Genomic DNA, 27,294 nt, shown 5'->3' on the forward strand with positions numbered 1-27,294 from the left:
CCATGAGGACCTGGGGTGGGGGCGGCTGCACTGCCAGCTGCCAGGGAAGGGCCAGAGTAGAGGCAGGAGCTGTGGGAACCCCGTCCTTCACAGATCCCTGCCCACGGCCAGCCTCACGGGGGTGCTGGGCGTCCCAGGGAGACTAACCAGCTCTCTCTCTCTCTGTGTCTCTGTCCCCGTTTGACTCCCAGGGGGGCTTTCTCTGTGGTCCGACGCTGCGTCAAGCTCTGCACCGGCCATGAGTATGCAGCCAAGATCATCAACACCAAGAAGCTGTCGGCCAGAGGTAGGTGGGCATGTGCAGAGGGCTGGGCGCAGGGGCAGAGGGGGGGTGGCCGTGTGCAGAGGGCTGGGCGCAGGGGCAGAGGGCGGGTGGCCGTGTGCAGAGGACTGGGCGCAGGGGCAGAGGGGGGGTGGCCGTGTGCAGAGGACTGGGCGCAGGGGCAGAGGGGGGGTGGCCGTGTGCAGAGGGCTGGGCGCAGGGGCACAGAGGGTGTGAGTGGGGTCCTGGCCACTGTAGGACCTGGGCAGGGAGGAGGATGGGGACCCCACCCTCGGAACGGGGATCACACCTTCTCAGGGTTTGAGGGCCTCCATGGAGCTGGAGGGGCAGAGGCGTGGTGGCCAGGCCTCTGGGGGCCAGGTGATGCCATCTGCCGTGAACTGGGGGCCGGAGGACTGGGGTGCCGGGCGATGCTGAGGCCGTGTGAGCTGGGGATCCTTCCTGGTCTTCGCACATGGACGCCTGCCTGCCCTGGGGAAGGCGCAGTGGCCTGCAGGGTGGAGCGCGGCCCTGGGCGCTTGGCCTCACCTGCCCGCACCCTCAGAGCTCCTGCCGAGTGACGCCCTCACGGGGTCAGACGGTCCCAGGTGTGGGCAGAGGCGGCGTGTGGGGGACGAGGATGTCGGTGAGCGGCTGTGACGGGGTCTGTGTGCGGAGTTGCTGCCTGAGCAGGTGCCATGGGAGGACAGATGGAGGCTGAGGGGCTGGGACTGGGGTCAGGGCCGCCGGCCAGGCAGGTGCCAGGGAAGCCAGCACCTGGGGCTCTGTGTGCCCAGCCCTGTGGAGCCTGGATGTTGTGTTTTCCTGCTTCACTCCTTATTATGGAAGATTTCGAATGTCCCTGAATAGAGAGAAATGATAGAATGAGGCCCATCTTCAAAACTCACCGGCCCATTTTGTTCCATCTGTACTGCCCTCCCCCCCCCCCCCCCCCCCCCGGATCTGAGGGCAGAGCCCAGACAGACCGTCTGTTCAGCATGTTTTTCTAACAGAAAGGATTCCAGACCTCCCCCCCCCCCCCCCACACACACACACAGGGACTGTCCTGGCTGAGGGCAGTGGGAGGTGAGGAGAGGGTCTCAGTCCCGACTCTCGCCCGGGGCTGAGGGGAGCCGGCAGCCGTCTCGTCACCACAAGCCGGGACTCTGCCCTGTGGCCCTGGCCTGTTCCTCAGCCACCTGGACCTCGGCTTCCCCGGAGGTGACCGAGGGATAGGCTAGTCTCCACTTCAGAGGAGCATCGTGCAGGGTAGAGGGCGTGAGGTGCTCCCAGGTCCCCAGCCGTCCTCTGGGCCTCCCAGGGGGCTGACCTCCCAGGGGGCTGACCTCCCAGGGGGCTGACCTCCCAGGGGCCTGACCTCCCAGGGGCTGACCTCCCAGGGGGCTGACCTCCCAGCGGCTGACCTCCCTGGGGCTGACCTCCCAGGGGGCTGACCTCCCTGGGGCTGACCTCCCTGGGGCTGACCTCCCAGGGGGCTGACCTCCCTGGGGCTGACCTCCCAGGGGCTGACCTCCCAGGGGGCTGACCTCCCAGGGGGCTGACCTCCCAGGGGCTGACCTCCCAGGGGGCTGACCTCCCAGGGGCTGACCTCCCAGCGGCTGACCTCCCAGGGGCCGACCTCAAGGTGAGGGACAGGCCACAGTGAGGAGTTCTCCTCTCACATCCAGGCTCATGCCATCTCCTCCCCAGGACTGGGGGCACCCCGCGGAGGGCGTGACGGGGTGAAGCTTCCGCCTCACGACCCATGGCGAGAAGCGACCCCACTCGGGAGACGACAGGGGCCTCGAATCCCCGAACGGGCGAACGGAGGCTGCGCTGCATCGAAGGGGCGGCTGGGGCGCCCTCTCCCCTCCACGCCCCCTCCCCTCCCTCCTCCCCCCCCTCCATTCCTCACCGGGGCACCCCCCTTCCCTCTCCTCCCCGCCCCCTTCCTAAGTCCTGAGGGCCAGCAGTGTGGAGGGCCCGGTCCCAGCAGGGAAGCAGCCAGAACAGGATGCAGGGCAGGTGCCCCCTGCAGGGGGTGGGGGAGGGGCCAGCCACCTGCCAGGTCCCTCTGTCCACCTGTGCTGGCTCCCCACACCCCACAGCAGGGAGCCTGTGGGAGCCAGGGGTGAGGTGGGGCCTGGGAGGGTGGGGTCAGGACAGGCCGTCACGGGGCATGAAGGCGGCACTTGGAGGGGGTGCCCTTGAGGACCCCAGCCCTTCCTCTGCCTCAGTTTCCTCTACCTGACGAGCCGGCTGCACGGCCACAGGTCCTCTCCCAGCTCCCCCAGCAGCTTCCGTCATTCCGTTTATTTCTTGGCTAATCCTCACCTGGGGATATTTTTTCCATTGATTTTTATTTATTTTTAAAAAATCTATATTGTTGAAAGTATTACATATGGCCCGGCCTGCGTGGCTCAGTGGTTGAGTGTTGACCTATGAACCAGGGGGTCAGGGTTCGATTCCTGGTCGAGGGCACGGGCCCCGGTTGTGGGCTGGACCCTCAGCAGGGGCGTGCAGGAGGCAGCCGGTCCATGATTCTCACTATTGATGTTTCTCTCTCCCTCTCCCGTCCTCTGTGAAATCAACAGGAATATAGACCAAAAAGAGAAAGTGCTGCACGTGCCCGCCTCCCACTGACCCTTTCTGTCCCGCCCTCCCCCCAGGCCCCCACCACCGTCCGTGTCTGTGTCCAGGAGCTGCATCTCCGCCCACCCGCCCTCCCTCCGAGATGCCAGCCTGTTCCGTGCTTCTGTTTCTGGACCTATTTTGTTCATCATTTATGTTGTTCATTAGATTCCACAGATGAGTGTGATCATGTGACACTCGTCTTTCTCTGACTGGCTTATTTCACTCAGCACCATGCTCTCCAGGTCCCTCCCTGCTGTTGCAAATGGTGAGTTCTTTTTTGCTGCTGCGTAGTGTTCCCTGGTGTAGACGGACCACAGCTTCTTTATCCACTCACCTGCTGACGGGCACTTGGGCTGTTTCCAGATCTTAGCTATGGTGAATTGTGCTGCTGTGAGCATAGGGGTGCATACATTCTTTCTGATGGATGTTTCTGATTTCTTTCCATTGATTTTTAGAAAGAGTAGAGGGGAGGGAGGGAGTAAAAGAGGAAGAGAGAGACTAAAACATCGATGTGAGAGAGACACATCTATTGGTTGCCTTCCTGCGTTCCTGGCCAGATGGAACCTACAACCCAAGTAAGTGCCGATGCTCTAACCACTGAGAACACCAGCTAGGGTGAGGGTCGAACTGTTTTTTAAAAACAACGTTTTACCTAATTATGAAAGTAACACCAGATCATCGTCAAAGCCGGGGAACCTGCACAGAATAAATAAAATCACTCACAGTCCTGCCACCCGCGTGAAGTGCTGTTACCATGGTGATGCATTGTAGGCAGGTGTGGTGATGGAGTCCTGACCCCGCCCCCCCCACTCTCTGGCCAGGGGCCGCTGCGCTTGGGCCATGAGGGCCAGCGGCTGCCGTGATGGGGTGGACAGGGCGCCTGCGGGGGGCAGCCAGGTGCCCTTCTCGGCCCCACACAAAGAAGTTACGTCCCAAACTCTCAGGAGCAGGTGGAGACCTCCTGGGTGGGGCCCCGCCCTCGAGACGGATTTCAGTCACAGGACACAGTCCTCAGCCATTTGCTTCCCAAAGACGGGCTCCCACATGCATTTACCTCCTGATTTTTATTTATGGCTGAAACCAGGCAGTTGTTCCAAAGAGAACCACCTCTACCTTCCAGGCTCTCCCTGACCTCGGCCCAGCTCCGCCCCCTCCGCGCACAGTGGGCGTCTCAGCTGTCCCCCTGTGACACTGTTGGGGCAGGTGGCAAATTGGGATGTGGACTGTGGCCGGATTCGAGTGTCATCTCAGCGTGGGGCTACTCTGTGGGGTAACTGCCCCGAGATTGTCCGTGTTCCCACAAAACGCACAGCTGGGAAAGGCTGGGAACGTGCAGGCACACGGATGTGCGTGTGTGTGCGTGTGTGTGCGTGTGTGAGGAGAGAGTGCTGTCTGTGAGAACCCCGTGCTGATCTTGCAGCTTTTCTCTGTGTGAAAAATGCTCAGAATACTAAGTTTAAAAAACACGATGGAAGGAAAAAGCGCCCTGTAAGCCCAGCACCCTGCACCTCTGGACCCCACAGATGTGGGGGGTTGCATTGCCGTCTGTCTGTCTGTCTGTCCGATGGGGGTGCTGGCTGCGCCCAGTGTCTGAGGACACCTTGGCTGCCACCACAGCGTGGGGTGTGGAGGTGAGGGGCCCTCCCCGTGCCAGGGACCGATGGCAGCAGGGGAGGCACTGGAGCCACAGCATTTCCGGAGGCTGAGTGGCCGTCCTGGGAGGAGGGGGAGCCAGCTGGACGCCCCAGGTGCCCCCTCCTTCCTGTCTGCAGGCGTGGCTCTCCCGCTAGCGAAAGGCACGTGTGTGTTTGCAAGTATGTACGTGTGTCCTGATCCTCCCAGCCTGTTAGCAGCACACATGTGCATAGTGGCGTGTGTGTGCCCAGTGCATGTGTGCTGTGTGAGTGTGTGCACATATGTGTGCACATCACAATCTGGCCTTTTCTCTGCCGGTGGCTTTTCTCGCTCAGCCTTGCGTGGGGTGATGCTCGGCGTTGGGATGTGCTGTTGTGAGAGGCAGCCACGCTGCTCTCTGCTTTCTGGTCAGTGCAAATGTGTTTTTCCCATTGCTTTTACAATCTCCGTCAGCTTTTAAAATCCTCCTCACACCTGTTTGTGTGAAGTATTTCACTTCTGGCTGGTAAGTTGCTGGGTCCTGGGGCGGCCTCTGGAATGGGGTCCTGCGTCGGGGGTGTGGGTGCAGGGCAGGACCGTGGCCTGAGGCCTCCTCCTGCCCACGTGGCGTAGACACACCCACCGGGCGCAGCCCCTGGCTGAGGGCTGTGTGGGGTGGAGGTCAGGTCCTGCGCCTTCTTCCCAGAGGCTGCCTGAGGCCGTGTCACAGGCAGCCACCTCCAGAGACAGCGGCTGGTCCAGCACAGGTGGTCTGGTGGCCCCAGGCCTGGGAAGTGACCGGCTGCCAGGACAGGAGGTGACACCATGTCCCTTTCTGCCCCCAGATCACCAGAAGCTGGAGAGAGAGGCTCGAATCTGCCGCCTTCTGAAGCACTCCAACATCGGTGAGCACTGTGGGCGGGGCCCTCCCTCCCGCAGCAGGCGGCCTGTCCCCCTGGACCCCAGAGGCCCCTCTCTCTTCTGCATCAAAGCCCCCTCTCCCCCTCTCCTCCTCCTCAGGGGATCTTGGGGTCAGACAGCCCTTGGGGAGATCGAGGCTGGACACGCCCTGGAGGCCATGCCCACCTCAGTAGCTCCCAGTCAGGGTTCTCGGGAAGCAGGCAGGGCCTGGATGTCCTGCGGCTTCAGAGAAGCCACAAGGTGGCTGGTGACAAAGAAAGAAGGTTGGAAACCCAGGACCATGCCAGGCACAGCCGCGCCTGGGGTCCAAGGCCTGGTTCTGCAGAGCCCTGCGTCTAGCAGCCCCGGACCCAGAACTGGGGGCGGGGGGGGCACCACAGGGACACATGCAGCCTCCAGAGCCAGGCCTTGGTCTCGGGGTGCAGCTGCGGTGGTCCCTTCTCTCTGGCACCCCAGAGCGGGTCTGTGGGTGGGACAGTTGGAGCTGCTTGGTCCCCAGACCGTCCTGACCCTGGAAATAGGTGTGGGTCTTGGCCTGCCGCCCTCTGCCTGCCCTTTGCCCCCACGGCTCCTTTCTGGGGCTTGGTGTGTGAGTCCCGTTGGGATACCCAGACACCCCATGAACCGGGGCCCCCGGCCATCAGGGCCATGGTTTCTCTCCGGTCTGTGCCCGCCCGCCCCCCCCCCCCCGCGTGGTGGAAGCCCAGGCCCTGGAGGGCTCTCCCCTCGCACAGGCAGCTCTGGCTGCCAGCCTCACGGTCTCCTGTCCCCGCAGTGCGTCTGCACGACAGCATCTCGGAGGAGGGGTTCCACTACCTGGTCTTCGATCTGTAAGTGCTCAGCGTCGGGCCTGGGTGGGACCCGGCTCCCTGGCCTCGCCCCCTCGCTCCCCTCGCCCCCCTCGCCCCCCTCGCCTCCCTCGCCCCCCTCGCCTCCCTGTTGCTTCGCACTGGGCTGCCTAGTGCCATGGCTGGGCCACTGCTCTGGGCCTCCTCCTCCAGACAGAACCCTCAGCAGCGGGCAGAGGAACAGGCCTCCCATCCCCTTCTCTCTCCGTGTCCTCACCACTCGGGTGAGGCCCCTGCTGGCGTGTGAGTGTGAGAGCGCATGTGTGTGGCTCTGGTTCCATGTGTGCACTTGTATGTGATGAGTGTGCACGTGTGGGTGTCAGCATAGGTGTGAGTGATTGCATGAGTGTGTGTGTGTGTGTGTGTGTGTGTGATTTCTGAGGGTATGTCTGTGCATGTGTGTGGACCTGGGTGCGTGTGTGAACTGTGCTTTGCAGGGGGTGTGCGTGTGTGTACATGTGTGTGCGTGTGTGCGCGTGTGTGCGCGCGTGTGTGTGTGATTTGTGAGGGTATGTCTGTGCATGTGTGTGGACCTGGGTGTGTGTGTGAACTGTGCTTTGCAGGGGGTGTGCGTGTGTGTACATGTGCGCACGTGTGTGCATGTGTGTCCATGTGTGCACATGTGTGGTTTGTGAGCGTGCACGCGCGCTGCGCGTGTGTGATTTCTGAGGGTATGTCTGTGCATGTGTGTGGACCTGGGTGTGTGTGTGAACTGTGCTTTGCAGGGGGTGTGCGTGTGTGTGCATGTGCGCACGTGTGTACATGTGTGCACATGTGTGGTTAGTGAGCGTGCGCGCGCGCTGCGCGTGTGTGATTTGTGAGGGTATGTCTGTGCATGTGTGTGGATCTGGGTGCGTGTGTGAACTGTGCTTTGCAGGGTGTGTGTGTGTGTGTGTACATGTGTGTGCGTGTGTGGTTTGTGTGCGCGTGTGTGCGTGCGCGTGTGTGTGTGGTTTGTGTGCGTGTGTGTGCGTGTGTGGTTTGTGTGTGTGTGTGTGTGTGCGTGTGTGTGCGTGCGTGTGTGATTTGTGAGGGTATGTCTGTGCATGTGTGTGGACCTGGGTGCGTGTGTGAACTGTGCTTTGCAGGGGGTGTGCGTGTGTGTACATGTGTGTGCATGTGTGTACATGTGTGTGTGTGTGTGCGTGCGTGTGCGTGTGTGTGTGCGTGCGGGGCTGAGTGGGAAGGCACCTGGCCCGGCCGCCTCTGGCTTCTGCTGGATTTAGAAGTGGTGATCTCACCCCCTGCTCCCGACAGCCCCCTGATCGGCGCTATATTTAGCTTCTGTGAGTCAGTGCCCTGGGGACATGGGGTGGGCAGGGCCATAGGCTTCAGGCAGCCCTGGGGCCTCCAGGCTGCCAGGGGCCAGGAAAGCCCCACTGGGTGCTGTTGCCATGGTGACTGGGCTGCTTGCATGGAGGACTCTCTCCCTTAAAGGACAGCTGCCTCGGGCCATGGGGCTCGGAGCCTGAGGAGCCCTCGGTCAGGAGAGGCCGGGACTGACCCTGCGAGGTGTGGCCTCCTCTCAGTACCCATCCCACAAGACACCACTTCGGTCACCAGTCAGGTGGCCAGAGCTGCTGGCGAGGCTGTCCCCTGACGCTGTCCATGGTCCTTCCGTGGTGGCAGGCTCACCCCCCGCCCCCAGGCAATGCCAGGCCAGGAGCTGGAGGTGCCCTGCCCAGGGACTTGGTGGCTGAGGGGGGCCTGTGTCAGGAGCAGATGGGGAGGGAATGGTGTGTGTGCTTGTCCGTGTAAACGCGTGCGCTGTGTCAGTACGTGCACCGTGTGCACGTGTGTGTGTGCCCGCAGGACCCTGCTTTCTGCCCTCTCTGTCCACACCCATGTGTCCCAGCCCAGGGTTCCCCGAGGCCCTCCAGTCACTAACCTCAGCTCGAGTGCCCCTGTCACGGCGCCGGGGGAGGGCAAAATGTGAAATGCCCGTCAGTGAGCTGTCCGTCTTGGGTGGCAGGCGATGGGGCAGAGGTGCCAGTGGAGGAGGTGGGGGAAGTGGGCGGTGGGGGAGGTGGGGGAGGGGGAGCAGGGGGAGCAGGAGGGGGTGGAGAGATGTCATGGAGGGACTGAACGGATATCCGAGGCCGTGACTCCCGTGTGCTTCCCGCAGGGTCACCGGCGGGGAGCTGTTTGAGGACATTGTGGCGAGAGAGTACTACAGCGAGGCCGACGCCAGGTGGGTGAGGAGCCCTCACTCTGCCCCACGCCTGCCCCTCTGGCCCCGCTGCCCCTCACATGGGCCAGGCAGACAGTCAGCCGGGCGGACATGCCAGTCTGCCCACCCCGCTGAGCCCACTGGGGCCCTCTGAGCAGGTCAGGGGACAGGGCCGCTCTCCGTCCTCGACCAGCATGGAGGGTGGCTGCGTGCGGAGGACCAGGCCTGCTGGCTCCCCGGGCGGGAAGGGTGTCGTCCTCAGGGTGGCTGGTGGCAGGCAGGTGGAGAGCAAGCAGGTGGGCGTCCTCCCGTCCCCTTTGGATGTCAGTCCATGGCCCCCAGCCGCCCCCACTCCCTGGCTGCCCTCCTCATGCAGATTCCAAATGCTTGTCCCAAAGACAGACCTGGATTCCTTCCCCCAACATCCTCCGGGGCCACCCTTCAGGCCAGAGAGCCCCCTGCCCCCAGACGTCCTCCCTGGAACCCCTGTGGGGTGCGGGGCAGGAAGCCAGGTCCCTGAGTGGGGGGTGGAGAGCGCAGGCCTCCAGGTGGGTCAGCCTCACAGGGGACGAGGGACTGTGGCCCCAGAAGTGCCCTCTGCAGTGTGGCTGCTGGGGGGGCTGCTGCGTCCCCGCCTGTGGGCCAGATGCCACCCTGACCTGTGACGGGAGGTCACTCCTGACGGGTTCTCAGCTGAGGGCGGTCACTCCCCACTTGCCCTCCTGGCCAAGGAGACGTGCATTTAAAAAGGAAGAAAGGCTGACCGTCGCCCTCTCTAGGGAGTGGAATTATGGATGCTTTTCCATTTTTAATCTTCTTTGTCTATTTTAAAACGTTAATGAATATGCATTACTTTTCTAATCAAGGAAAATGCAGATTATTTTTTTAAAGTAGCTTTCTGTGACTTGCTTCTGCACCACAGGCCACCTTGCCTGTGTGGGGCCTGTGTGCCCGTGAGAAGGTGTGAGTGGGTCCTGGTGGCACCCGAGCTGGCAGGTGGGGGGGAGGGGAGCCGGGCCGCCGCAGGGCAGGCGCTGGCTGACTTCTGAGGCTCCTGGAGGAGGAGTTCCGTTCGCAGGCAGCCTGGGAGGAGGAAGGCACTTCATCTCCTACTTAGTAGGAAAGAGAAGGGGCACAGCCTCCGCCTCCTCTGCCAGGCTCCAGCGGGCATGTCCAGGGCGGGTGCCCGCCTGCCTGCTGGGAGGCACAGGTGCAGGCCAGGCCAGGAGAGGGGCCCAAGGCCATCTGGGCTGAACTCTCTGGAGGAGGAGGCTGCCCCCCTGGCTGCTGGGAACAGCTGCTGCCCTCACTGTCACTTCCCGCCCTGGACCCTCTGGCCCGGCTCCTGGATCCTCAGTGCCCACCACTGGGCACCACCGGGGCCTGGCACCTTTCCCACAGCCCTAACCCGGCTCCGGGCCTGGGGCCCTTGGACCCTCCCTGGCTGCTCACAGGGACTTCCTGGAGCGCCCGTGTGGACCACACCCTGACCACGCCCTGGGCATGCTACTGACCAACCACCCCACACGCCATGCCCAATATGCCCATGCCCACCCCCACCTCCAACCACACCCACACGACCCCCCCTCTTCCCTGGTGCCCACAGGGCCCCGCCCACATTCCCACCTGCCCCACAAGCCAATCACACCTCCCTTTGCTCACCTGCCCCTCCCTCTGGGCCTCACCCCTTCACTCCTGGGAACACATTGGGGTCCCTTGGAACTGGCCCGGGGGAGGGGGCTCTGCGCTGGGGCGCCCCCTGCGATGCCCACTTTCCTCTCAGAGCCAGACTGGGAGGAGGGTGGCCAGGAGGAGGGGTGCTCCTAGCCATCCCCGTGGGGAGACCCTCTGTGCCTCTTTCCAGGGGTCCTGGGCCCCGAGGGGAGACCGGTGTTTGTTGTGTTGGTGTTTTGGGTCAGGATGGAGTCTGGGGTCACCTCGGGCTTCGTGGGGAGAAGCCCGTCCTGGGGGGCTGCGTGTCCCCTGGGGTTGGGCGGGCCTTCCCTGACCAGTGACCCCCCAGGGCCTATGTCCGATGGGCGACCTCGTGTGGGCTCCTGGGGGTCCCTGGGGGAGGGAGGCCCCGCCGGAACGGTTCCGTGACCTCTTCCCACCAAGGAGGCGGTGAGGCCTCTGAAGAGGAGGCGGATTCTTCATTTCGGAGGAGGAAGCCAGGCGTCTCTTATCAAACCTGGAAAACAACGTTCAGTGTTTACAGCCCAGTTAAAACCCTAAAAAGCAATATGGCTCGTGAGGTGGGGAGGGCGTGGGATGCCGGCTGCTGGCGAGGACACGCCTGGGGCCTGGCCAGCGTCTGGGACGCCTCTGGGAACAATTCTGACCACGAAAGTGACTTTCTAAGCTGCTCGGAACGTGACCAAGGGCCCATGAGGAGGAGGGGCCTGTGCGTGAGCCGGGAAGAAGGCAGGACCCCGTGGCAGGCCGTGGCCAGGCGGCCTCAGGTTCCCCGGCCGTGGTCTCGGCTTGGAGGTCAGTCCAGGGCGAGAGCAAGGTGAGAGGGTCCCGGGAGCCGTCCCCAGAAGTCCCCAGACTTGGCTGTCGGGATGGGCTGCTCCCCAGGCCGGGAGTGTCCTGGGAACCCACAGGCTGCAGACGGGACTCCCATGCTGGGGAGACGCTGGGAAGAGCCAGCCTGAGACGGCTCAGCACTGCCCATGGGCACGTGGCACTGTGTTCTGTCCAGCCCTTGGCGAGCCTGGGGTGAAGCCAGGGAAGTCTGGGTCCTGCCTGCCCAGGTGGCCTGGTGCATCGAGCGGGGCCTGCAGGACGGTGGCCGGCAGAATGCAGGCCTGGATGTCGGCGGCACCGGCCAGTCCTTGGTGCCGGGAGAGTGCAGACCCAATGCCTGCTCAGCGGGAGCCCGAGCCCCAGGAGGGGACCCGGAGGGGGGCAGGGCGAAGCCCACCCATCCACGCTACCCCGAGGGCAGCTGTGCAGACAGCGTGGGCCCTGCAGATGTTTGGGGAACACCTCCTGCAAGGCCGAGGACGAGAGAACGGGTCCGACAGTTACCGCGGCCTCGGTCAGCGGCTGGATGCCGCCCGATGCCCACACAGGACCGGTCGCCCAGGACGGCATGGGGACCGCGTGGGTGAGGCCCCCGCCTGGCGGGGCCACAGGAGGCAGGGAATCAAGGCACCGTCGAATCTTCGAGGACGCCCAGCACGGAGATGCCAGAGGCGTCCTGGAGGGCAGGCCTCTGGGGTGAAGACGCTCATCCGTTTGCCCAAAGCGGAGACCCATTCGCAGCTGCGGGCAGGTCAGGGCTGAAGGTCCCCACGGGGCGTGGACAGTGGCTGGAGGACGGAGGCTGGGCTGAGGCCTCTGGGCCCAGCAGGAAGGTCGGGGTCCGCAGGACAGCGGGGCTCACAGTGGGGCACGCAGATACCCCCACCCGAGGCAGAGCCAGGGTCTGGCAGCAGCAGAGCAGGACAAGGCTGGTCAGCGGGGGTCACCCGGCCAGTGCGGGTGCTGCCCTGTGGGGTGGGTGAGCGCTGGGTCTGTGAGCGAGGGCCCTGGGGACTGGGAGAGCCACGCCCCATCCTCCTTGGCACGTCCTGGGGGCTTTGCGGGGCCTCGGCCTCCTCCCCGCAGCCCGTCCTGAGCTCAGCGCTCCCCCGGGAAGGAGGCCCGGACCGGCGTGGGCTGGGTCAGCCCTGGAGGGCCTGCAGTGACAGGTCAGCGGGGTGGGTGCTGCTGGACATGGGCGGGGACACAGGGCTGTGCCAGGCAGATGAGGGTGCTGTGGGAGGGGCAGGGGCAGGAGGGAGAGCCTGGGGCCAAGGGGGGGGGACTGCCTCCCGCAGGTCTCGGCCTGGCTGCCTCTGACCCACAACTTCAGCCACGGGCATCGCTGAGGTGCTTGGAGGCGGGGGGACTCCATGGGGGGCTCCGTGCAGTGGCTGGTGGTGCCCAGATGCGGTCACAGCTTTTGGAGGAAGGGCTGGCCCACTCCTTGGCCTCCTGGGTCGTTAGAAAACAAAGCCCACCCCGAGCTGACCCCGGTTACTCCGCAGGGCCCAGCAGTGGCAGGAGGGGCCCTGGGGGATCTGCCTGCCCTGCCTCCCCCCGTTCGGAGGGGCTGTGAGGGAGACCCGGGGTGGGGGGACCCTGAGGGCCAGTGCCTGGCCTTGGGGGCTGCTGGACTCTTGGGGGGGGCGGGTCTTACGCAGGGACACTGAGCACAGTGGGCGGTGCTGGGCAGCTGGACCTGGAGGGAGCCGGGCTCAGGGCCTGGGTGTGCCTGCCAGTCCCCCACGAGCATCTGGCCCCGGCTGCCCAAGCTGAGCTGGGGAGGTCGTGGGGGGCGGGTTCTAATTTATTGGGACGAGTGGCACCGCCTCTGGCCCATGAGTGACGGAGCTGCAGCATCAGCACTGCCCACTCCCCCTCTCTCTTTGCCCTTTCACCTCTGCCCTTTCCTGCCTGGGTTCCCCCCAGGCTGTGTTGCAGGGTGTGGTCTCCACCCTGGCCTCCCGCCCAGAGGGCCCAGCTCAGGGTCAGGCTTGGCCGGCATGAGCCTGGGGAGGGGCTGGGATGGGGGGGCCTGGCAGGGGGGGCACAGGGCCTGCCAAGCCTGCGCTGACCTGGGGTGAGGGGAGCACCCCAGGCCCCTCCTGGCTCTCGGCTCTGCTCTGTGAGGCAGCCGGTGCCTTGATTCCCTGCCTCCTGGGCCTGCCAGGCGGGGGCCTCACCCCAGCGTCCAGCCCCCCCTCCCCCCGCGCCCGGCAGGCCCCGCACTAATGCACGTGCTTCTGCCGCAGCCACTGCATCCAGCAGATCCTGGAGGCCGTCCTCCACTGCCACCAGATGGGGGTCGTGCACAGGGACCTCAAGGTGAGTCCCCGCCGTCTGCACTTGGCGCCAGGGCCCGTGTCTGCACCTGCATGTCCTGGACCAGAGGCCTGAGGGCCCTGTGAGCACAGACCCGTATGTGCATGTGTGCACGAAGGTGCGTGGTTATGCGTGTGAGACGTGTGCGTGTGTGACCGTGTGTGTGTGTGTGTGTGTGTGTGCGCGCGCGCACAGCCCTCATAACACTTTCAGGCTCCGGGCTGAGGGGATGGTTCTTAAAAATCAGACCATGAGCACAGGTCCCCTCAGGGGCTCACTCTCTGGGCTGGACTGAGGTGCAGGCCCGGCAGGGGGGCACAGGAGGTGCTGCCGTGGGGCTGGGGCTGCAGGAGCAGAGGGCGAGGTGCCAGCCCCGGGGTCTCTGCCAACATCCAGCCTCGTCCCTGACGCCCTGTGGCCTCAGCTCAGCCCTGGCCAAGTGCCCCAGACCCTTCCAGGGGGGTCGCCCTCCCTCCCGTCCCCCTCCCCTGCCCCTCTGTTCTTTGACCCCAGCTTTCTCTGGGCTCGGGCCTCTGTGCTGTCATTTCTGCTGAGGGCCCCCTGGTGGCGTGAGGCAGCCTTCCCTGGAGCTGGCCCTGAATGTGCGTGTGCGTGTGCGCACGTGTGTGCGTGCGTGTCTGTGGGGTGCTCTGGGACAGACCTGCTCCTGTGCCCGGCTCCCTCTGTGCATGCCCCGTGGTCCCTGTCCTCCCACGTGTCTGCTTGATGCACCTGCCCCACCCCCGTCACTGTCTCCTCTGAATGGGCCTCACTTGGGGGCCTCTAAGAGGCAGGGCCACAGAGGCGTGGGCAGGAGTCCCCGCCTCCTTCCTGGACCCCAGCATTCATAGCCAACGGTGAGGCCAAGGCAGAACTGTGGAGGTGGGGGGCGGGGGAGGGGGTGCACACAGAATCCTTGCTGGAAAGGAGAAGGCAGCGGTGGGAGCTCCCCGTGCGACAGCAGCCGGTCCCAGCTCAGAGGACGGCCCTGGCTGGGCCCCTCCCCGGTAGCGCTGTGGGCTGCTCTGACCACGGCAGGAGCATGGGGTCAGCAGAGCGGTTTCACCATTGGGGTTGCGGGGAGGCAGGGGAGGGAATGTCCTCATTCCTGGGGGGGTTGTGACCCTAAGATTCAGCTCCAGCCTCCGCCACAGACCTCCTGACGCGGGTGCCCAGCGGGGGGGTCCCCTGCCTGACTCGCTGGCTGTGGGGGCCGGGCACACGCGACACAAACACCTCGGGTCACAGGTAGAGCTGCCAACCTGGGGGTGGCGTTGGCCTTTCTTGGTGGCACTGAAGTGTGTGACGGGAGCGTCCGAGCCTGTGAGGAGTTTGAACTCACCTGCACCAAACAGGACGCTGTGGGGAGCAGGTCCCAGAGGCTCCGAGGGCAGCAGTTTCAGGGTCTTTCAGAATCAAGGGGGCGGAAGGTTCGGGGGCTGGGCTCTGGGCCTGTGAACGAGACCAGGCTCTCCCGAGGGTGGCCCCACTCACCTCCAGGTGGGTCCCGGACGCACGGAAGCCCTGGGCAGGCCTCGCTCACGGCAGGCCGGGATGACCTCCACCACGACCTCCCAGTGGACGGAGGGTCGATGGCCCGGTGGAGCTACTTTCCACAGAGCCCGTTACTCGTCCCTGTGGCCGTGTGGTCTCAGTGGGCTGGCCTGTGGGGAGGGCGCCCGGCGGTCAGGGGCCAGCCATCCAGCAGCCGAGAGCTCTGAGCGCTGACCACGGCGGGAGGTGGGAGAGGGAAACAGGTGGGAAGGGACCCGCCTGGGGTCGGGCCGAGGTCCCGTCAGAGGGCAGCAGCCGCCTGGCTCCCGCAGCCCTTCCGCTAAGCAAGGGTGCTGCTTCCTGAGCGGGAGGCCGGCCTTGCCCACCTGGGAGCCATGCGTGTGGTGGGCGGCGTCCTGCATGGCCCGGCCTCGGGGCCTTGGTCATCCCTCTGCGCTGGGGGTCACCGTCCTGCAGCAAGTGCCCGAGCCCCAGCAGGCACCCCACCATGTCTCCCAGCAGCCAGACCCGGGGCGGGAGGAGCCCCTCGGTGACGGTGCCCCTGCCAGGACTGTGGGTGCACTCGCTCTGGTCCAGCGCCCCAGTTCCCGTCCTGGGTCTCGGATCCCAGCCGCACTCGGAACCGACCTGTCCCTGTGAGGCTCCTGTCCCTGCGCCCGGGCTGTGGGTGCAGGCCCAGGGCCCACAGGTGTCAGCAGTGCCGGGAGACACCCACATCGGTCAGGCCTGCCCGCCCACCTGCACCCTCTGTCCCTCTGTTTGTCCCCTTGGGGATCCCTGCAGCCCGAGAACCTGCTCCTGGCCAGCAAGTGCAAGGGGGCAGCTGTGAAGCTGGCAGACTTCGGCCTGGCCATCGAGGTGCAGGGGGACCAGCAGGCATGGTTTGGTAAGCGCCCGCTGGGCTGGCCGGGGGGAGGGAGGGCTCAGCCGCCCCAGGCCCTCACACCCCCTCCCTTCCCGTTAGGGTTCGCGGGCACACCGGGCTACCTGTCCCCCGAGGTCCTGCGCAAGGAGGCTTACGGCAAACCGGTGGACATCTGGGCATGCGGTGAGGCCCGGGAGCGGGCTGGCGGCGGGGAGCAGTGGGGGCAGCAGACGAGACCCCCCGGGGGCTGCCCAGCTGGAGCCCCTCCCGCCCAGACTGGACCTGGGGCCCCAGCTGCTGCTCAGACCCCCTGTGCCAGTGATCATGGGCTCAGGGGGCGTGCAGACCGCCCTGTGATGGGGTGAGGATGGGGTGAGCTGAGGGGCCGTGAATAACATGCTGCCAACGTGAGGGTCTCCAAAAACGACAGGGGCTGCCGGCGGGGAGCCCAGGACCCCTGTGCCTTCCAGGTGCTGCCTGGCTTCAGGCGGGACCCCCTTAGCCGGGGCTGGGAACTGGCTGAGGGTCCACCCCTGCCGGCCTTACACTCACACCTCCTGGCACTGGGCTCCCGGGCACGGGCGCGGGCGCGGGCGGGCTGGCGTGGCCGCACTGAGCCTGCCCTTGGCCCAGGGGTCATCCTGTACATCCTGCTGGTGGGCTACCCGCCCTTCTGGGACGAGGACCAGCACAAGCTGTACCAGCAGATCAAGGCCGGCGCCTACGACGTGAGTGCACCCCCCCCCCCCTTCCTCGGAGAGCCCGGCCCCTGCTGGGGGGCCCCAGACCCCCCTGAGCACCGTTTGCTCCTGCAGTTCCCCTCCCCCGAGTGGGACACGGTCACACCCGAAGCCAAAAACCTCATCAACCAGATGCTGACCATCAACCCCGCCAAGCGCATCACCGCGCACGAGGCGCTGAAGCACCCGTGGGTCTGCGTAAGTCCCGCGGCCTCGGGCCTCCCCGGGTGGGCAGACCTTGGTCCTGTCCCTGTACCCGGCTGCCCTGAGCCCCCTGTCCCCTGAGTCCCCCATGAGCCCCCCTGAGTCCTCCCTGAGCCCCCTGCCCCCTGAGTCCCCTACCCTCTGTCCCCCCTGTCCCCTGAGTCCCCCCTGCCCCCGTCCCCTGATCCCCCCTGTCCCCTGAGTCCCCCCTGATCTCCCCGCCCCTGTCCCCACAGCAACGCTCCACAGTGGCCTCCATGATGCACAGGCAGGAGACGGTGGAGTGCCTGAAGAAGTTCAACGCGCGGAGGAAGCTCAAGGTGAGGCGCCTGCCCCTCGAGGGCCCTGCGCTGGGAGGGGGGAGGCTGCAAGGCCCGGTGTGGCCCCCGCTACCCTGGCAACCACACCCAGGTGCCCACTGGCCCCGCCCAAGTCTCTCACCCCGAGGGTTCCGGGTGTGAGGGCGTCCCCAGCTTCCTGGCGGGGACAGGAGGGAGATGGCCCGGCCCCACCACAGGCTGCTGCAGGCACAGGGACCCCGCGCGGCCCAGCACGCGTGGCTGTGCCATCGGGGAGAGGCCCCCCGAGGGGCCCTGGAGTCCTGAGGCCCTTTGCGGCTGTGGGCAGTAGGCAGTTCTGCAGCTGGTGAATCCTGCCAGACACCTGTGGGCTGAGGCCTGGGGCTCCTGGCCAGCAGATGCCCGGTCCCAGCCCATGTCTCTCCCCAGGGCGCCATCCTCACCACCATGCTGGCCACCCGGAACTTCTCAGGTGAGACAGCCTCCTCCGGCCGGCTCCGTGACCCCCAGCCCCGCCCTTCCCGCCCCCCTGCTGCCCCGAGGCCTCCCAGGCACTGTGGCAGGCCCCCTGCTGCCCCGCGTTTGGGTCTGTGTCCCCACCCGACACCCCAGCTCTGTGTCTGTCCGGGCGTCCGTAGGTCAGCGCCTCTGTGGCCTGTCGTTGTGCTGAATCTGAGCACCGTCTTGTGTGGTGAGAGCAGGCGGCCTCTGCAGCTGCGGGCATGCTTGTGGCCGGCCCGGGTCACGGAGGTGGCGGGGCCGGGGCGTGCGGCCGCCGGGGGTGGGAGGGCTGGGGCCCGAGGCCAAGGGCTCGGCTGGCCCACTAGGGACAGCCTCACCCCGTCCTGTGGCTTGTGTGTGCGGCGTCTGTGGTCCGTCCTCACTGTCTGTCTGCACCCGGCACCCTCCCGTGACCTTGCTGTGGCCGTGCTGCAGGCGGCCCCGTCCCATCAGCCCTGACGGGGCGCCCTGTCCCCCGAGACGCCCGTGGGTCCCTCAGGAGGGAGGCGCCTGCTCCAAATGTCAGTCTCCACCTGTCGTCCTCCTGTGAGGGGCCCTGGAACCCCGCGCCCCAGCCAGACTCTAACCTTCTCTGCTTCCTTTGTCTCTTCTCTCCCTCACCTCGCCCCGTCTGCCGCCCTCCCCTTCTAACCCGGTGCTCACAGTGGGCAGACAGACCACCGCTCCGGCCACAATGTCCACCGCGGCCTCCGGCGCCACCATGGGGCTGGTGGAACAAGGTAGACGCTTGGACCCGCGTCCGCAGCCGCATGGAGCTCCCCTGGCTGCACGCAGCCCCCGGGCAGGGAGCCCCGCTCCCGCCACGCACCCCACAGCCCCGCGCCTTAGGCCCCTCAGCCGTGCCCACATGCATTTGCCTGAACCCCCAGCCCTGGCCCCTGAGTCTGGGGGTCGGGAGACCCCTTTGGCCAGAGCTCTTTGCTTCGGAAGCTCCGTCCCCCTTGTCCATCCTCATTCAGAGTGACCCTGACCCACAGGGGGTCTGGGTGCTGATGGGGGGTCCTCAGGAGGAGGCCCAGAGGCAGAGCCTACGGCCATCTGTCCACCTGGCCTGGTGCCCCTCTCCCCCCGCCCCCCACCCCCCACCCCACACGCACATACACTGGCTCCGCTGCTCACATGCCGCGGGGGGTCTGTGCTGAGTCGGCCCTGTGAGCCCCGGCGGGGGCCCTAGCCGCCCCGAGAATGACTTTGAAGGCCTCCTGGTTCTTTCTACAAGGGCCCTCTCCCCTCGTCCCCAACCATGAGGGGAGACACTGGTTCTGCTCCCAGGAGGCCCAGGTCTGCTCCCGCCCACCTGTGGCCTTGGCCAGACCCCGAGGGCTGCCGACCTCGTCCTCCTCGTGGGCCCACAGCCCAGCACCAGCTGCGGGAGGTGCCCGCTGAGGGCAGGGCCACAGCTGAGGGCCCCTCCCAGGCTCAGGCCCTTTCCCTCCTGCACACCCACCCTGCTCTGCTCCAATCCACAGCCTGGGCAGCCCCAGCTCCCTGAAAGGACCCAGCATTCCAGCTGCCTCCTCCGGGCACCGGGGTGGGGCCAGCCTCGGGGGACACGCAGGGGCCCCAAAGGGCTGTCCAGTGCCTCATCCTTTGGGTCCTTCTGAAGCACCTGGGCGGGGGCGGTTAGGGAGCAGGGACCGTGAGGCCAGAGGCTCCCGGTGCAGCCCTGCTGACCGGCACAGGAGTGAGGCGGGCGCTGGAGCTGCCCTACCTGCTCGCCCGCAACGCCGCCTCCTGCATGAGCCGCGTGCATGGGGGCTCCATCCTGGGCACTGAGGGCCACTGTCGGGGGGAGGTCAGTGCATGTGGGGGGACCAGCATGGCTGCCCCATGACTGGACTGGCCTGTGGACCGAGGGCCCTCCCTGGCCTCACCGACCCGGCAGACGCGGTGGGGGTGGGGGTGGGGGTGGGGGTGTCTCAGGTCCGAGGCCTGGCTTCTCTGTGGGTGACGGCACCCTCAGCCCGCGGAAGTCTGGGTGTCTTTGTAGAGACGTTGCCTATCGTCAGAGCCCTGGTCGGGCCCGCATGGCCTTGGGCGGGACTGGGCAGCCACGGCCTGGCCCGGCCCAGGGGCGCGGGCGGTGGAGGGTGGTGCGTCTCTCCCGGGGCCTGGGGTGCGTGTGCTCAGGCCCTTGGCTGCTGCCGGGTAACCATGCGTGAGCTTCCCGGGCCTTTGCTGGTGTAGATGGGGCTCAGCGGGGTTCAGAGTCGCCGGGGACAGCGTTGCTAGGAGACAGGCTGGCACAGGGGCTGGAGGGGAGCTGGGTAAACCCCAGGCCGGGCGCTCGCCGCTGCATCCCGAGGGGTTTCACAGAATCAGGGACTGAAGGGGACCTTCTGCCTGGGCCTGACCCAGGGGCCTGTGAGCTGCCCACGGGAAGACTGGGCAGAACCAACTCCGTCTCTGCTGGGAGCAGCACAGGCTGCGCTGCCTCTGACTCAGAGCCTGGGAAAGCCGCCGGGAAAGCCGGTGGCCCAGGCTGGTGCCCCGCCTCCGTCTCAAATCGGAGAGGGGGGGTCAGCGTGCTCAGCCCCAGGGCGAGTGCCTTTGAGGGCTGATGCCTCTCCTGCAGGCCCAGCTGTCAGCCAGCCGGACAGGGGGCCCTGGGCGCCACCTCAGACCACTTCCCTTGAGGGGAGTGGGGCTCCCCTGTCCCGGGGCAGAGGCGAGGTGACGGGAGGCGAGGGCTGTGCTGGGGGAGACCCACGCTGGGTCTGCAGGGCTGTCTGGAGGGAGGCTTCCACGCGGCCCCAGGAATTTCTGGTCCTCGGATGCCTGAGGGCAGGGCCGCCAGGGTGTCTGTCAGCGTCCTGAGTCCGGCTGCCCTGGCCCGGCCCTTGGAGGGCCTGGGGGGTGTGGGGGACGAGGAAAGGACGGTCTGGGGTCCTTCACTCCCTGGGACCCAGCAGACAGCGCTTCTCACAGAGGGAGGCCAATGAGAGGTAGGCTGCTGGTTCAGCGCTGCCCTGAGGATGCTGGGAGAGAAGCTTTAAAAAATATATATGTATGTATACGCCCTGGCCAGTTTGGCTCAGTGGATAGACTAGCATCGGCCTGCAGACCAAAGGGTCATGGGTTCGATTCTGGTCAAGGGCACGGACCTCAGTTGCAGGCTCCTTCCCGGCCTGGGTCCTGGTCCGGGCGCGTGCAGGAGGCAACCAATCGATGTGTTTCTCTCACATCAGTGTTTCTCTCTGTTTTTCCCTCTCTCTTCTACTCGCTCTAAAAATCAATGGGAAAATTTCCTTGGATGAGGATTAACAAAAAAAAAATGTATGTATAGATATTAATTGCTTTTAGAGAGAGGAAGGGAGAGGGAGAGAGAGATAGAAACATCAGTGATGAGAGAATCACTGATCAGCTGCTTCCTGCACCCTCCACACTGGAAATGGAGCCCACAACCCAGGCCTGTGCCCTGACCAGGAATCGAACTGTGACTCCTGGTTCATAGGGCAACGCTCACCACTGAGCCACGCGGGCCGGGCTAGGAGGGGAGCTTGTGAGAGGAGGGACAGGCCCTGGGGAGCAGGAAGCCATGTCCAGTGCAGCTGCTCGGGGAGCCTGAGGGCCTCTGACCCCTGTCCCCACGCAGAGCCCGAGGGCAGCCATGAGGCCCTGGCCCCCGCTGGCCACTGCACCGGTCCGACCCCCTTCCCAACTGAGCAGTACCGGGTCCCCCTCAGAGGGCTTGCTGAGCAGATACCCCCCAAGTTTCTGCCTCAGAGGGCCTGGGGGTCCAGGGGATGCTAATGCTGCCAGCAGGGGACCCACATTCTCTGGGTCTAAGTGCCTGTCTCGGCTCCCAGCAGGTGGTTGCTCCCAGGCCTCTGTGCCCCCCCTGCCCGTCCCGACCCGTCCCTGTCCCAGTCCCTGGGACAGGCAACCCTTCAGGGCTGGCCAGCCGGAGCCTTCGGGGCCCGCCCAGGCCCGGGCGAGGGACCCTCCCTGCTTCTCAACCACACCCGCCGGCCTGCTGGGCACTGCTTGACTGGCGGGGGCAGGGGGGCAGGGGGGCAGGACGCACTGTGGTCCTGGGCGGGGCTGCGCTCTGCCTGAACTGACACAAACCTGTTTTCTCTCTCCCCCTCACGCCCTCCCCTCCCCCTTACCTTTGTGCGAGGTAAGCTGACTTCCTTCTCTGCAGTTCTGTCATTAAAATGAGCCTCTGCGGAGGGCAGGTGCTGGGGCTGAGGCCAGAGCTGTGGAGGGCAGAGGGGAGGCCGGGCGGCTGCCCTGACCTCCACGGGGCGGGGGGGGGGGGGGGGGGGGGGGAAGCGGCCAGGCCTGGGCGTCGGAGGGGAGGGGCGGGGGCAGCCTGGGGTACAGGTGGCCTTTGACCCTCTCCCACGCATGTCATCCTACTGACCTCACCGGAGCCCGGGAGGGTGGGCACAGAGGTGGCAGCTCCAGCTGCCGGGCAAGGCCAGGAAGAGGCCCCAAAGGAGAGGGGCCTCGGGCTGCGGCCGCGGGGGCAGAGCTGAGTCCTTCCTCCAGTGGAGGGGCCCAGAGGCCGCGGCAGACAGGCACCTGGGGTGGGGACAGGCCCGCCTGTGGGTAGCCAGCTGCAGCCCCCCCCCCCCCCCCCCCCCGCTGCGACCATGCAGTGAGGAGGGATGTCCGCCGCCCAGCCTGGCGCCCATCCTGTGACCTCACCTGGGGCACCCGCCTTCCTCCTCACAGACAGCCTGCCCCCCCGCAGCCAGGGTCCCCCGTAGGGGGAGACATCTCGGTCCCCCAGGGTCCCCGGGCAGCCACCCCTGCCTCACTCGTGGGGAGCCCGGCACCTGTGGGCCCCGAGGTCACGCTGCCGGGGGTGCAGAGGGCGGCCCTCACGGTGCCTTTTCCTCCCCACGCAGCAGCCAAGAGCATGCTGACCAAGAAGGCCGACGGCGTGAAGGTGAGGCTCCCGGCTCCCGGCTCCCGGCTCCCCAGGCCGCCCGACGGAGGCCCTCGGTCTCCCCCTGACGCCCTCTCTGTCTCTGCTGCAGACCCCGACCAACAGCACCAAGAACAGCGCCGCTGCCACCAGCCCCAAGGGAACGCTCCCTCCAGCCACCCTGGTACTGGCCCGCCGCCCCCTTCCTGGCCTGGGACCGGGCCTGTGGCAGCTGCCCCTCAGGAGGCCTGGGAGGCGGTGGGGCCCTCCAGCCGGTCTGACGGATGACACGCCCCCCCGCCCTGCTGCTCCTTGGGGGTGGCGTGAGGGGTGAGGGGTGAGGGGTGAGGCTAAGTCAAGAGCCCCGCTCAGCAGCCGACAGGCCAACTCCTGCCTCACTGGTGGGTCCCTGGTGAGGCCCACAGGGGACCAGGGGCCACGACATCAGACCCAGGTGCTGCCCAGCGCAGGCTCCGAGGGAGATGGTGGCAGCGGGGGCCCCCACACAGCCTCCCAGGACGGGGGTGGGCTGGTCTCACTCCTGTGCCCACCGTGATCTGCAGGGAGGCAGGGGCCCCGGGCAGGTGTGGGACGGGCCCTGCTGGCCTGTGGCTGCCCAGAGGGAGGGGAGGGGCTGGCCAACATGGGGACCCCCTGCTGGGGAGGATCCTGGGCTCCAGGCCTCACCTGGGGTGGGGGGGTCCTGTCCAGGAGACCCCACAGCTGGTGGTCGGGTTGTGGCCATAGAGGTGGGGTTGCTGGTCCACCTGTTCTGGGATGCTCAGGGGCAGGGGGCTCAGGGTGGCCGGGTACAGGGGCCCACCTGACGCCCCGGGAAGGCGGGGTTTGCTCAGGGTGTCCAGGCCCAGCAGGGGAAGCCCCGTGCGGCCTCACAGCCAGCCCGTCCTGGGCTCCTCCACCCCCCCCCCCCCCCGCCCCCGGCCCCTGCATCCCCCACCGTCTTCCAGCCCAGGCCCCGCGCCAGCCCCTCCGCAGCCAGCCCTACAGCTTCTCCCCCGCCCTGGCCAAACTGCATCCCCGCGGCCTGGGCATCACGCCTGCTTCATCGCTGCCCCTCCCCCTCGCAGCTGCTCCCCACGGCCCCCTCCATCGCTGCCTGTCCCCTCTGCTCCTCGGCTCTGCTGGGCGCCCGCGGCCCCTCCTCTCACTGCCTCCTTCCTTCCTCTGTAGGAACCTCAAACCACCGTCATTCATAACCCTGTGGACGGGATCAAGGTACTGCCCTCACCCTTGGGGAGCTTCTGTGGGGGCCGGAGGCAGACCCCTGGCCCCGGGAAGGGATGGGCATTGACCCTGTGGGGGCAGGTGTCCCAAAACCCATCTTGAGGCAGCACGGCCCACGTGTCCACCGCCGCTCCTGCCGGGAAGGCCCCGGGCGCTGCCTGTGGAGGCATCGCTGCTCCCAGCCCGCTGGGGCCAGGGGCCCAGGGTCCATGATCGCAGAGCGGGGCCACTTCTCAGGACCTCCTGGCTGCCGTCCACCCTGTCCACTCTGCCCTGGCTGAGTGCGGGGCCTGGGGGGGGCGCCCAGACCAGTGACCTCGCCCACCGTCACCTGCTGCCAGAGCTCCCTGCAGGCTGGCTGCTCCGCTCCTCATCGGCTCCCATCCCACCCGCATCTCAAGGACAGGGAAGGGCTGGCCCTCGGGTGGCGGGTCCCCAGCTGTTTCCAGGACAGGCACCCCCAACCCGAACCCTGGCCTGTAGCTGGATCCCCCAGCCACGGGCTCCTCAGAGGCCCCCAACCCGCCATGGGCTGGGCCAGAACCCGTGACCTCTGCCTCTCGCTGGCTGACCGCGGTGCCTGGAGGCCTGCAGGTCCTCGCATCCGGCACAGGGAGGGGGCTCCCTGGACAGCCTTCTGGGCTGTGGCGTGAGTCCTGGGTCTCGACAGGCAGACCCTCCTGTTGGCCCAAAGCCCGGAGCCGCGTTCGCCAGGCGGGAGGGGGTCCCTCGGGACCCTGTGGGGATACCCCTTGTGGGGAGCAGGCTGCCTGGGAGCTTGGTGATGGGTGGGTGGCAGCTGCTTTGTTATCTGAAGGGCAGCATCTGGGCTCCCAGGCCACTGGAGGGGTGGACCAGGCCCGGCTAGACAGAGGAGGCCGGGAAGGAGGTGTGGGCGCCCCACACTCTGCTGGGCCAGCCAGGTTCCCTCCCACTCTGGGTGCCTCCCCGCGTCCCAGGAGCCGCGGGACTCTCTCAGGCCGGGCTCCCTCTGCCTCAGAGCCGTCCGAGCAGAGTCTTCCCACCGCGCACATGGTGTCGCCTTGGGACGTGGGCGGTGGGACCTGGGGTCACACGGAGCCCGGCTGCCTGTGCGTCTCTGGGGCCAGGGTCCTGCCCGGGCACCTCCCAGGCCCCTGGCCCCCAGGCCCCATGGTGGGCCGGGCAGCCACGTGCTGACCCTGCCTCCCTGCCTCCCCAGGACTCGTCGGACAGCGCCCACACCACCATCGAGGACGAGGACACGAAAGGTGCGCGCACTCCCCACCGGCAGGGGCGCCGGGCAGGGTGCGTCAGCGGGCGGGTCCTGGTCAGGGTCTGGCCGTACAGTGACAGGGATTGGGCCCAGCCCGCGTGCCAGGCTGTCCAGGTGTGCAGGCCTCCAGCCACGCCTGCCAGCGAGGAGGCTTCCGCCCTCCGCCCTCCTACCCGTCCCCCCAACTCACCCCAGGGCCAGGCGCCCAGTTTCCACAGGAGAAACGAGTTCACAGTTGAATTTGCTGAATGTCTTCAGGTTCCTTAAGGTCATGACCATCTGGCCGGCAGTTGAGTGGACGAGCAGTCGAGGGCCTTGCCAGGGTTCTGTGCGATCCCGTGGCCTCGATGTGGGGGCGGGGATCTGGTGCCCAGGCCCCAGCCCAGGCCACACCCCCACATGGGGCTATGGACCCCCTGACACACACCAGTGCCCTTGGGGCTGCCCAGCGCACCTCACTGGCCCCGCTGCAGTTTTGGGGGTGAAGGCCAGGCCCACCCTCCCGGCGGCTGCCCAGCGCAGAGGGGAGCACGGGCCTGAGCAGGGGGACAGGTGTACGAGTGGCTGACGGAGACGGAGACAGGCTGGAGCCAGCAGCATGGAGGCCAGCCCCCATCTGGCCTGTGGGGGAAGGGGATGGGGGGTGGGGCACGGTCAGGCCGCTGCTTCCCAAATCTGACCCCAACCTGTGCGGCTGGGCCAGCACCGTGCACTGAAGGCCCCGTACACAGAGGAGCCCCGAGCCTCCCCTGCCCCCCCCCCCCCCCGCCCTGGGCACACGCAGGCCCCCACCCGCTGAAAGACCTCAACACCCGCTGTGATGGGACCGCTCTAGACACTCCTGGGTTGGGGTTCTCCAGCTTCACCCCCACCTCCTCTCTCTTCTGCCCCTTCTCTCTGCAACCCCCTCCCTGCCTGCCTCCTGGTCACGTCGGTCTGTCCACCAGCCCCCGGGGCCCCGTCTTCCTGAGCTCGGTGAGGAGGGCTCTGGCCCCTGAGGCCGAGGGCCCCTGCCCTGCCCGGCTCCCATCAGCCCCCTGCCTGCCCCATGCAAGTAGCCGGCCCTGTGGCTGTGGGGCCTCCTCAAAGGGCCTGCAGCCCTCTCCGGGGGACCCTGAGAGCCACGGGCGGCTGAGCCCCCGTGTGAGTCGTCTCCACTGGCTCAGGCTTCGCTTCTACCTCAGGGGGCTCCTCCCTGAGACAGGCCCAGGCGGGAGGCAGGGCTCCCTGTCCCCTCCTCACGTCCACCCCGTCTGCCAGCCCCCAGGGCCTCTGGCGTCCTGAGCTCCAGCCGGAGGGGCTCAGGGACCGTGGAAGCCGAGGGCCCCCTGCCCACCCATGTAAGTGACGTGGCTCTGCACCCCGCCAGGCACCCTGTTCACGCTGCAGCCAGCGCCCCCACACGCTCGCCGCTGCCCAGCTCCAGCCTGGCAGCCTCTGAGGCCACGGCCTGTCCCCTCGCCTCCCCCAGGCCGTCTGCGTGGCCTCCGCAGTCACGCTGCCTTCACAGGCCCCACCCTGAGCCCCAGGCAGCACCGAGGAGCCCTTGACGGTGGGCAGGCCTGTGGCTAAAGGAGCAGAGGGCCTGCCTCTGCCCACACGTCCTCCCCACGGCTAGCGGGTCCCAGCACATCCTCACCCTCCATCCTGTCACCCGCTTACCAGGCCTGTCACATTGTCCTGGGCCAGGTGCCCCCCTTGGCTGGCACCTCTGCTCCAAGCAGCTTCCCCCCGACATCCGCCATGTGACCCTTCCATCCTCCCATGACTCCCAGTGTCCCCCTATTTCCCCCACAACCCCTCCATCCTCTGCATGTCCCTCATGACCCCCTTTTCATCCTCCACCCCCATGACCCCCTCTGTCTCCCCAAGTCCCCCATGACCCCCTCTGCTTGGCTGTCAGCCCTCAGGTTTCCTCTCTTGCACGCGCCCCCCCCCCCATGTTCACATCTGTTCTGTTCCGCCTCAGCCCCCAGGATCTCTGACATCCTGAACACAGTGAGGAGGGGCTCAGGGACCCCAGAAGCCCAGGGCCCCCCACCCTGCCTGTCTCTGGCTCTCCCAGGCCCCCCACCTGCCCCAAGTAACATCTCGAGGGGCCCTGCGCTGTCCCCCGGGCCGCAGTGTGGGTCCTCACCCCCCCACCCCCGCTCTGGGAAGGGCAGCTGGGGCACGGAAGGGGCCGGGGCTTCCACGTGAGGTGCCTCTGGCCTCTCAACCGGAGTTCGTGGCTAGAGACGGGCATGAACACCTGTGTCTGTAAACACCTGAAGACGGTCCAGGGTGAGTGGGGCCTGCAGGCAGCGAGGCTCCTGGAAGCAGAGGGGCCAGCGGCTACAGGGGCGCCCGGGCGTGCATCTGGCATCCCTCCGGCTGGGTCCGGGGCTGAGGGCAGCTCCATGGGGGGCTCCCTGGCGAGGGGAAGCCTGGCTTGGCAGCAGAGGCCTCAGCCGGCTGCCCCCCAGGA

General features: G+C 66.7%; 1 protein-coding gene across 2 annotated transcripts in view; it reads left to right on the forward strand.

Annotated features, from left to right (window-relative positions):
- CAMK2B (calcium/calmodulin dependent protein kinase II beta) overlaps positions 1-27,294 on the forward strand; it is a 46,806-nt gene that overhangs the window by 13,678 nt on the left and 5,834 nt on the right. Inside the window, exons 2-17 of one of the 2 annotated variants that reach the window (XM_070424898.1) lie at positions 192-286; positions 5,356-5,415; positions 6,207-6,261; positions 8,405-8,470; positions 13,234-13,306; positions 15,602-15,704; positions 15,783-15,866; positions 16,317-16,411; positions 16,499-16,621; positions 16,864-16,947; positions 17,356-17,398; positions 18,093-18,167; positions 22,311-22,348; positions 22,440-22,511; positions 23,519-23,563; positions 24,774-24,822. In XM_070424898.1, the coding sequence (XP_070280999.1) occupies positions 192-286; positions 5,356-5,415; positions 6,207-6,261; positions 8,405-8,470; positions 13,234-13,306; positions 15,602-15,704; positions 15,783-15,866; positions 16,317-16,411; positions 16,499-16,621; positions 16,864-16,947; positions 17,356-17,398; positions 18,093-18,167; positions 22,311-22,348; positions 22,440-22,511; positions 23,519-23,563; positions 24,774-24,822 (1,160 nt within the window). The remainder of the gene's footprint in view (positions 1-191; positions 287-5,355; positions 5,416-6,206; positions 6,262-8,404; positions 8,471-13,233; positions 13,307-15,601; positions 15,705-15,782; positions 15,867-16,316; positions 16,412-16,498; positions 16,622-16,863; positions 16,948-17,355; positions 17,399-18,092; positions 18,168-22,310; positions 22,349-22,439; positions 22,512-23,518; positions 23,564-24,773; positions 24,823-27,294) is intronic. The other variant, XM_070424899.1, reaches the window with a different exon arrangement.

This window comes from Myotis yumanensis, unplaced genomic scaffold, assembly GCF_028538775.1.
Source record: "Myotis yumanensis isolate MYYU_CA2020_CCGP unplaced genomic scaffold, mMyoYum1.0.hap1 SCAF_9, whole genome shotgun sequence".
Taxonomy (NCBI): domain Eukaryota; kingdom Metazoa; phylum Chordata; class Mammalia; order Chiroptera; family Vespertilionidae; genus Myotis; species Myotis yumanensis.